This window comes from Diadema antillarum, unplaced genomic scaffold, assembly GCF_040938485.1.
Source record: "Diadema antillarum isolate AM-2024a unplaced genomic scaffold, OU_Dant_1.0 seq00001648_RagTag, whole genome shotgun sequence".
Taxonomy (NCBI): Eukaryota; Metazoa; Echinodermata; class Echinoidea; order Diadematoida; family Diadematidae; genus Diadema; species Diadema antillarum.
In genome coordinates this window covers 184,477-194,914 of record NW_027272349.1, presented here as the reverse complement: position 1 = coordinate 194,914, position 10,438 = coordinate 184,477, and the positions used below count along the sequence as shown (strand labels likewise).

Below are 10,438 nucleotides of genomic sequence, written 5' to 3'. Positions count from 1 at the left end.
ACTTTGAAGCTTCATTCTTTGCATTAGATGATGATACTCAAAGATCCTAGACCAGTAAGCAATATTCTCTTGTTCGGCTTCGTTGTGCACTGACTGGCTTGGCAAGAACACATTTGTAAAAGTGGCGCTACGTTCACCTGTCAGATCTGCGTGAATCCAACGACCAGTGATTTTACGACACCTTTTTTTTTTTTGTAGTTTCATCGATCTGCACTTACGTTTAGGTTAACTCAGAGTTCATTGTGATCGCAATCCAAGGGCATTACTCATTACACTGGAGAACGTCCTTGTCATTAACTCTTCATTTTTCTTTTCTGATAACCTGCTCTATAATAGCTTTCTTTTGGATTTCCTCTTCTGCTGGTCTTTATTTTATCGTCATTTTCGTTTGAACCCCTGACCTGTGAGGTCACTCCAGTATTGTTTCGAGATGAAGTTGCTGCAGGTCATCGTTTTAGCCATGTGCGTGTTTGGCAGCATGGCCGTCAGCCTCTTCACTCAGGACTTCGACCTCGAGTTCGACCAGTGGAAGGCCCTCTACGGTAAGACCTACGCCAGTGTTGAAGAGGAGACAATGAAGCGGTTGACATGGCAACAGAAAGTCGAGATGATCGTCAAACACAATCTCGAGCATCAAAGAGGCCTCCACTCGCACCGCCTTGGAATGAACGAGTTCGGAGATATGGTAATTCATTTTGATTAAAAATTGCATAAATGTATCATAACTATAAAAGTATTGTATGCACATGTAATAATATTATATACGTGTCTTTACAACAATGAGGTGGATATTAATACCTCAAACCCGTAATGCACCTGTAAATGATAATTCTCCTTCCATCCCATATTTTGTTTTTACATTTGGACATTTGAGGAAGAGCTGAGGGTCCAGTATCACACAGTATTCTTCTCTTAAAATGTCTAATACAGACTAGTGAAGAGTTTGCGGCATCCTTTGGTAATCTTAAGACCGCCTACAATCGAAGTGGGACTGGACCAACCTCCCGCACAAGAGGACAGGCGACTTTGCCCAAGTCTGTCGACTGGCGTAAACGGGGCTACGTAACGGCGGTGAAGAACGAGGTGAATAATACATTTCAGTGCACAAACGAAGGGTATTTCTACGCCCACCAAGCTCTTAGAATCTTAATAGACTTCTTGCAACATCCACCAAGCTCCCATAGGCAAAATGTCAAATATGAATACGATAAGCACCTTGCACATTTCTAAAGCTCGTCTTTTGCTGAGTCAGAATGAGTATTATTCAATGTCTTAAAATAAAAATTAACAACCATTAACTATTCCAGATAAAATGTAGATATGGTTTTGGCATTTCGGCTTATGAAGTATTTTGCTCACTGATTCGAGAGATGTACAGAAATCATCAGATGATGAATTTGTCAGTGTGTCTAATATAATACTTTACATGTTGGATATTGAGAAATGTGATGCACATATTACAATTATTTTTTTTTTTTTGGTTCCTTTCAGTTACAATGTGGTGCCAGTTGGGCTTTCAGCGCCACAGGTTCGCTGGAGGGACAACATTTCGCAAAGACAGGCAAGCTTGTCGGTCTTAGCGCCCAGAACCTACTGGACTGCTCGCAGGCAGAGGGAAATTACGGGTGCAGTGGTGGTTTCATGGACGCTGCCTTCCAGTATGTGATCGATAATCAAGGTATCGATACAGAAGCCAGCTATCCGTACGTTGCAAAGATCAGTAGTCCAATGACACATTTTGAGCCTTTTCAGGCTGATCATGACTGATTGTGCTTATGGTTGGAGGGTGTAACTCCTAATCCTCCTCCTTCTTCTTCTCTATATTCTATACGCTTTTCTTTATATTTTTCTCCCAGCCAGGTACCAGCAAACAGTGATTTTCACCTTCCTCATTATAGTTGTTTTTCTTCACACTGTTATACGATGCACAGGATAGAGTGCGTTAGTGAAGGTGCGGCGCACTCGAGAGTATTGACAATGGTGCAACATGCACTCGGCTGCGCCTCGTGCATGTTGAAATACTCTCGAGTGCCGCACCTTCACTAACGCCACGAAATAATCCTGTGCATCATTTGTTTTATAAAATGGGTCGAAAACTAACATCATTTTTCAGGTGCCTTTGTGGGTCAATACCAGTCAGCTACATGTAGCACTCGCTCAAAAGTCAAGATGTCCGAAGATGTTCGTCCCAAACATTTACGCACGTCGCACTCGGAAATCCCGCACATAAGTACTGTACGTATAAGAGTGGTGGAGTATACGTACGCCACATGTTATGCGCACAAGAAAGGCCGGCTGGCAGCCCGAACTAGAAGTTCTTTACAGGATTGACAGCGCGTATAGTAGTGCGTGACGCACTTGTAACAACTGATTGAGTGCGCACTGCTAGTGTAAACATTGTGACGTCAGGTCGTGCATGTTAGTAAGAAAATAATGCACGCTAACGTGACTCATTTCAGCACTTCCAATTGGCTACATTCTTGAACCCATTTTATAAAGGAATTTATTATCTCTTGTAAGCTCATGCTCTCATATAGGCACTGCTCTTCATCATGACCATTATGCATTTTGATGAAATGTCATTAAGTTTCTATAACACATCTTTGATCGCGTGCGTTTATATCGATTGCCTTTTTTATGCATAGTACGCTCGTTCAAATAAAACAAGTCCAAACGTGAGCTTTTTTCTGTAACTGTACGTTAATATCCACTAAAGATGAACATCTAAATTTTCATGAAAACAGCATATTTTTATCGTGCTTTGTTATATAATGATTGCTTTTATAAATGCATATGGTCGTAAGAATAAATCGAGACCAAAATGAACTCTTCTCTTCAAATCGATTTACATAGGAGGTAAATAATGATAATACCAATACTCTTTAGTTCAATTCAATTCAATGCAATTCAATTCAATTCAATATGACGTAGTCTTCATATTAAAGAACAACATAGAAATACGCAGCATATTTCAAACAAACATTTTCCAGTCTTTTCTCTCTCTGGCAAAATTGAAACGAAACGTGAAAGTCAGCTTGTTGTAATATTTAATGTAATGTTCTATTTCGAGTGGGGAAAAAAGATGTGCAGGCTGGCATTATTTGAAAAGTGCACTCTCAAACATAAAGACAGTTCCTTTTGTGACGTCACGCCCACAGGATGAGAGTTGCAGATTCAAAGCATCATTGGTGGGCGCCACGTGCACCGGTTATAAAGACATCCCGTCTGGGGACGAGGAGGCGCTCACGCAGGCCATCGCTGGCGTTGGCCCTATTTCTGTGGCTATCGACGCCAGCCAGGCTTCTATGCAGTTCTATGAATCTGGTAAGAACGAATGAAACGTTTTGAAGTGACTTCAGGGATCACTCGAAGATTTTGGAGTGATCCCTGAGGTTACTCCAAAAAGAGTGAAAATGAACATTTCCACTCTGGATTCACTCCAATTTCACTCTAAATTCACTCTTTTTTGTATTCACTCCTTCAAGAGTGAATATTTTCACTCGATTTTTTAAGAGAGATACAATATTCATTATTGGTACATTATGACTGTATTTCTATTCATCTTGTGTTGGATAAGATATGAATAGTATTGGGAAATTGTTTGTTATGCTGTATATACTTTGTGAAAAATGCAGAAATAAATCAAATAAAGTCAAATCAAAGTATGGATATATATATATATATATATATATATATATATAGGTGTTGTGACATGGTAACATTGCCTGGTTAAATTGTTTAAAGCGTATATATATATACAATGTATATATATGATATGTATATCTAATATATTCCGAAAAAGAGGAACAGTAAGAGGAATAATGATGTCAAAGCTATGCACCGATTTCTCCTTCCTTTCTCATATGTCATATACATACGTAAATATATATATATATATTCACAACAGTAGGTCAATATAAACTCCATTAGAGACGTAAATTGGGCGAAAATTCGTCGAATTTACGTCTCAAACGGAGTTTATATTGACCTACTGTTGTAAATCTATACTTTCTTAGGACTCCGAGCAGAAACTAATTATTGCTGTTATATATATATATATATATATATATATATATATATATGTGTGTGTGTGTGTGTGTGTGTCTGTCTGTCTGTCTGTATGTATGTATGTATGTCTGTCTGTGTGCTTGCGTGTGTGTGTGTATGTATGTAAGTAATTATAGTCAATTTTCGTCTTCAGGTGTCTACAACGAGCCTAATTGTAGCTCTACCGCTGTGGATCATGCCGTCCTGGTCGTGGGCTACAATAGCACCGCTCAGGACGAGGAATACTACATCGTCAGGAACTGGTGGGTAACTACTAGGTGCACAGTAAAATCACGGTTTGTAGCATTTTCTGCCCTTGGTGTGCAGCACCAATAGCCATCTACGGAGCCCAAGGACTATGGAGGGCACCAATAATTTATTACTATAGGGTTTATTTGCATAATCCCCTTCTAAAGTGTAATGTACTCCCCCCTCCCCTTTATTGATTACTTATGTTGCAATCATTTTCTTTCAGGTATACTGTGCATATTATGTTATTGATTATGTTTGAGAAAATCAAAAGAAAAAACATAACTGAACTGAACTAATTTATTCCATGAAAATAATATTTTGAAAATCTATGATCTTTATCGTTTGCAATTAGGACAATTCATGTATAAACTCACCAACCATTCTCTCCCCCTTGTGTTTGATTCCATGTTTTTAAAGAATGAAACTGTTCATGCATATTCAACCCGTCAATCCCATGAATATCATTTGCCTTTGACTAGGACGGTTTTTGCAAAATCTTTACTCTCCTTTTCTGGACCAAAATTCTGGAATTCTCTGGATAATAATATGAAAGAAGCTTTAAGTTTTTATACATTCTCTTTAAAGTTAAAGAATTATCTAAAAACTTCGTACGCAGCATAATTCATTTTTCTTTTTTTACTTTTGATTTTCAAAGTTGTTGTTGCTTCGTAATTCTCACTACACTTTCTTCATCAGCGAGCCCGTGCTTCTGTGCCTCCAGTGCCCTGGTTATGACCCACCATTTTCCTCTCCTCCCCCCCCCCCCCCCCCCCCCCTTGTCCACCTCGGACTTACTACCTTCTTCACTACTATATCTTTCTATCCTCTCATCAATCTTTCCTTACAAGAGAGCCGCCATGTGTTTGTTAATGTGCGTCCGTATGTGTGCATGTATGTGTGCATTACTCTGTCTGTCTTTTTTTTTGCTACCGCTTAGGGAAATTAGTTGTTGTTGTTGTTGTTTTTTTTTGCAATTTTTTTCTCTATGAGGGGACTGCATTCTACAAGCTCTGCTTTTTAGCAGTCCCCTCCATTTCCAGCAATATCGTTTATGCATTTACCACAATGACGTAACAGTTATTTGTATCTCTGTTGATGATTTACCTATATTTTTCTTACAATGTCATACTGTTCATCGCATTGTGGTACTCATTTCACGACGTCTGTGTATATGAGCGTTTATTTGTATTTCTTATTTGTTTGTTGGAAGTGAAATAAATCAACTTGAACTTGAACGTCATATTCTTTCCACTCATTTTAGATGACAGATGTTAAAGCCTTTATCTCTTTCTCTCTCTCTCTCTCAAAAAAAGAAAAAATGATTGATTGTAATTTATTCAATAAGACCCCCTCCCCCCCCCCCCCCAAAAAAAAAAATGTTGTATTGGCGTAACATGATATTTTCAAATAGGGTCGGGCGGGCGGATTTCTTTTTTTTTTTTTTTTGCTACCTGTATTTTACGTGTAAATCTCATATTCAACAAAACCCCATTCGATAGAGAGGGTCTGTTACATCCAGAGTTTGTTATATCACCGGTTTAAAAGCAATAAGTATTAAAAGAGAATCATATTTTGGACATGGAAAAACACCCTGGCCCCCCACTCGAACCCATAGGAGACCACATGCGTGTTCCCGTTTTCAACGTCTATTTACGGAAGATTTGTCCCTAGAAATTTATGAAGGAGGGGGAGGGGTGTTTTTTAGTCTTTTCCGTAGATAGGGGTGTCCATTGAAAATTCTTTCGTAGATGGGGGGAGGGGGGGGGGGGTCTGTTGAAAAATCTTCCGTAGATAGGGGGTCAGAGCCCCCCCCCCCCCCAAAAAAAAAAAAAAAAAAAAAAAAATTGGGACTGATCTCCAGAAGATTTTTCCCTAGAAATTTATGAAAAGGGGGAAGGGGGGGGGGGGGGGGTATTTTGTCAGTTTCTGTAGATAGGGGGTGGGGGGTCATTTTCTGAATGTTTTCCCTAGATGGGGGGGGGGGGGGTCTTTTGAAAATAGGGAACAAGTATAGGCGTCCACCCAAAATAGGGGGTGGGGATGGGGTGAAATTCGCGAAGGTGGTTTTGGTTTAAGCCATTGGGTGGTTTAATTTGAGATGCGTTCATTGGACCACTTTTTCAAAGTTGTCCAATGAAATCGCCATCAACACTGATAGAGCGTTTTGTACTGGCGCGACCCGCACTTCTTCGCCTCCATCGTATTCGTAGTAGCAAACCATATACCGGTACCCCATATCCAACAGAATGGCACTCTCAGCAGGACATCTTTGAACGGACCTGTTTCCGCCTTCCCCACTTTAACAGCCGTCACAACAAATTCACGAACAAATTCCTGGGCTAAATCACCCAGCGCCACAGACAAATCGATTCTCCAAATAATATTAAATAATATCTTCGAACCGGACTTGCCGGTCGCCAACACGATGTACTGCGCCCCCATTTTCCGACACCAGCAGTTGTTGTTGTTGTTGTTGTTTTTGATAATTCGCAAACCCGTATCGCGCCCTCTCTCGGTAAAAACGATGCATTTCCTTCTTCTTTTTTTTTGAAAAGTTCAGGGTCGTTTTTTTTTTTGTTGTTGTTGTTTTTTTTTTTAGGGTCGGGCGGGTTACGCCAATACAACAATTCATTTTTTTTTTTTTGGGGGGGGGGCCTAATGGAAAACATACGTATTGTCACAACATGAAGCTTAAAAAGGTCGTGTGTTAAATTACTCGAACGTAATAAGTTCGTATGTTTCACCTCGACAGCGATTCTGTCAAGGCAATGAGTTACTGAATTGGAGCTTTTCATGTGTATTTGACCAATAAATAATTGAATCGTTGGTCATTTATCATGTTGATTGTGACTTTTGACTTCACAATTTTGAATTGAATAGGAAGAATTGAACTTCAAAAATTAGTGGCATTGAATGTGCTGTGTAAAAATCATTTTTGTTTTTACAACAAGAACAGATTCTAATTGTCTAATGATATGATAAATGAAATAGATGGATTGATGGCTACAGTCCATGTATTTTACAATGCAATCAGCATCTTCTGATTAATTCGTAGCGTCAGAAGCACGGTGAATCTGCTTATTTTTTCTTTTTTTTTGTGAAAACAGAAAAAATCGTGATGTCCACGTCCACTGCTTCGGGTGTTACGTGTCAAATTCAGTTCAGTTTATTCAATTTCAGCAAGGAACCTGCTTCAGGCAATGCTTTTCTTTCTGATAAAAGCATAAACATCATTATATATTACACGTATGTACATTTACAACAGCCAAATGTGTGATTTCAGGATAATGGTGTCTTTCCATAAGCATCTTTCGTAACTCTATGTTTTTATTATGTCAGCATTGTAATGTATTTTCATTTTATGTCAGCAAACTTCTAAAAAGAAATTGTCATTTATCAATGAAATCACGATACCATTAACACTCTGATATGTCGAAGTTCTGTTTTTGCTTTTGCTTTTTTATACAGCTGGGGCACAAACTGGGGAATAAATGGCTACATCTGGATGTCAAGAAACAAGAACAACCAGTGCGGCATTGCTACTATGCCCAGCTATCCCTTGGTGTGAGGACTCGAGGACCCCTGACTATAGAAGTCCTAGACGCCATGCATCAACCGGTGAATCTATTAATCACCATGCATCGCTTTCAATCAAAAGAAAATGAACCAACAATTTTGTATATCAGAACCAAAGGTCAACAACCTTATAGAATTATTTCCAAGCGTTTCCATTGAAATTCATGTAGAAGTTTGAAATCGAGTCATTCTCATAAGGTAAGGTGATTTTTAGACTCAATTCAAATTTGTTCTATATCATTTCATATCTTTTCTTCAAATGAATTTGAAAAAAAAAGTTGCATCAATTCGTCATGAATATCAATCTGTGACAGGCTGTCGTAGATTAGCACTAGTTTTCCAAAAGTGAAGTTGTGGGCAATAGCAATGGAACGGTCAATACATGTATTTTCTTTGATGTACACTCGAAGAAAAGACTACGTCAAAACGACTTGTACAAGAATACAATGTACTAATAAAAAGTAGAAACACTCTAAATTTAGGGAGAATACCCCAACACAACAGTGTACCCTCAGAAAGTATTCGAGAAAGGTAGAAATTATTTCAATCTGATGCAAACAGCAACAACGATAGCCATTTTTCGTTCTTCTGCGTCGAAGGAAAGAGACCTATATACATGATATTTATTAAAGGGATCGTGTAGTATTGGTTGAGACTTAATTTCAGGTTTCTAACATTTTTTGGTGAGATAATGAGAAACCTCTTATGAAATATGAAAGAGCATGTAATTCCATGAGGAATTCAACATTCATTTGATGGAGATTGGTTTTGAAATGGCTGAAATATCCAAAAAAGAACGATTCTAATAAAGTGTGGGACCCGCACTTTATTACGATCGCTTTGTTTTACTTCGTTTTTGGATGTTTCCGTCATTCCAAACCCGATTTTCATCAAATCAACTTTGAATTCCTCTTAATATGGTATGCTCTGTACTATATCATAAGTATTTTCTTGGTATCTCCCAAAAAGTTAAAAGCCCAATTCTCATCTCCACCAATACTGTACCATCCCTTTAAGAGAGAGAGAGAGACAGAGAGAGGGGGATCATTGTAGAAAAAAGCAAAAGCAAAAGCGAAAGCCAATAAAAAAAGAGAAAAAAATCGTTTCTGCTTCGTATACTGTATTAAATATTGTGGATTATTTGGGACTAAATAAGGAGAAGGGTGACTTACACGCCATTTTCTAAGTGTCTTGTTGATGACAAGAAATAGAAAAGGATATAGGGCGACTCGTTAAAGCTTGCCAAGGCGGAAAGGCAAGTGTGAACTAGCATGTACACTGTAGTTTATTACCTGTTACTACATGATAATGTTATCGTATAGGATATGAGTAAATGAGTTCCATGATATCCATCTCAAATAAGAGCCGGAACCAGTATAAGAATGTCGTAGCGATCTTAGATTTTGTATCATTTCTTATTTTTTGCTATGATGACATGTGTGCTGATGTTTGAATCTATGATATTGAATCAAGTTATGGCATTGATTAGAGAAAAGTCAGTATCAAGAATTTGGGTCACGACAGTTATGTTGGGCATTGCTTAATAGGTGAGGGCAATCTTCTGTCTTAAAAAAAACACCCAAAAAACAAAACTTGAATCAATTTACTACATTTCTTTGGAATACACAAAGAATAGTTTGCCAGAGACATGCATTGTGCCATGGATGACAACTATCCAATAAATAATGTTTGAAATGAATGATACTTTGTGTATGTGTGTGTGTGTGTGTGTGTGTGTGTGTGTGTGCGTGTGTGTGTTTGTAAAAAGTCCACCTGCCACCAATAAAGGAAGCACCGAAATACTTCTGAGACAGCTCCACGGGACGGACGACTTCAGGCCACCGCACACTACACGATCAGACTGGTCTTAAAGCTTTAAGCCCGCCGCACACTACACGATTTTGCCCCGATTCACCGGTCTTAAGACCTTAAGACTAGAAGTGTGACGTCACAGTCTTGCCATTTTCTAGTCGTACGACTGGGTCTTAGCGCCAGTCGTAGAGATTTGACATGTTGAATTTCTACGACTGGTCATAGGCTTTCAGCCATTCACAATGCAGTAAAATGCAAGCGCACGCAGTGCGCACTGCGCGCGCTTTACAGTCGGGTCGTATAGTGTGCGGTGTCCGGTCGTACGACTGGTCTTAAGACCCAGCTTGGCTTACGACTTTAAAGGGAAGGTAAACCCAAAGAACAATGTGGATTGAGTGAAAGCAGCAACATTAATAGAACACAACAGTGAAAGTTTGAGGAAAATCGGACAATCGATGCAAAAGTTATGAATTTTTAAAGTTTTGGTGTTGGAACCGCTGGATGAGGAGACTACTAGAGGATATGACGTATGAGTGGACAACAATACAAAGAAAATATAAAGGAAATTCAACAAAAATTCACTTTTCTAGAATTATGAAAGAGCAATGGACCAACCGCTTTCAGAAAGCAGGGGGAATAATTGCTACCCTTAACATATGTCAATATCAAGTTGATGGAATTTGTAATTTTCATGAAAAATTGATTTTTGCAGAATTTTCACAGTACCCTCCGATGGACAAGGCCTTGAGAA

General features: G+C 38.8%; 1 protein-coding gene across 1 annotated transcript; it reads left to right on the top strand.

The window, feature by feature from the left end:
• The first annotated feature begins 430 nt into the window (after positions 1 to 430).
• Positions 431 to 7,867, top strand: LOC139711331 (cathepsin L2-like). Its single transcript, XM_071623229.1, has 7 exons — positions 431 to 685; positions 931 to 1,083; positions 1,492 to 1,703; positions 1,861 to 1,873; positions 3,159 to 3,324; positions 4,202 to 4,310; positions 7,768 to 7,867. Exons 1-7 carry the CDS (start codon positions 431 to 433, stop codon positions 7,865 to 7,867), a joined length of 1,008 nt encoding a protein of 335 aa, XP_071479330.1.
• The last annotated feature ends 2,571 nt before the right edge of the window (positions 7,868 to 10,438 follow it).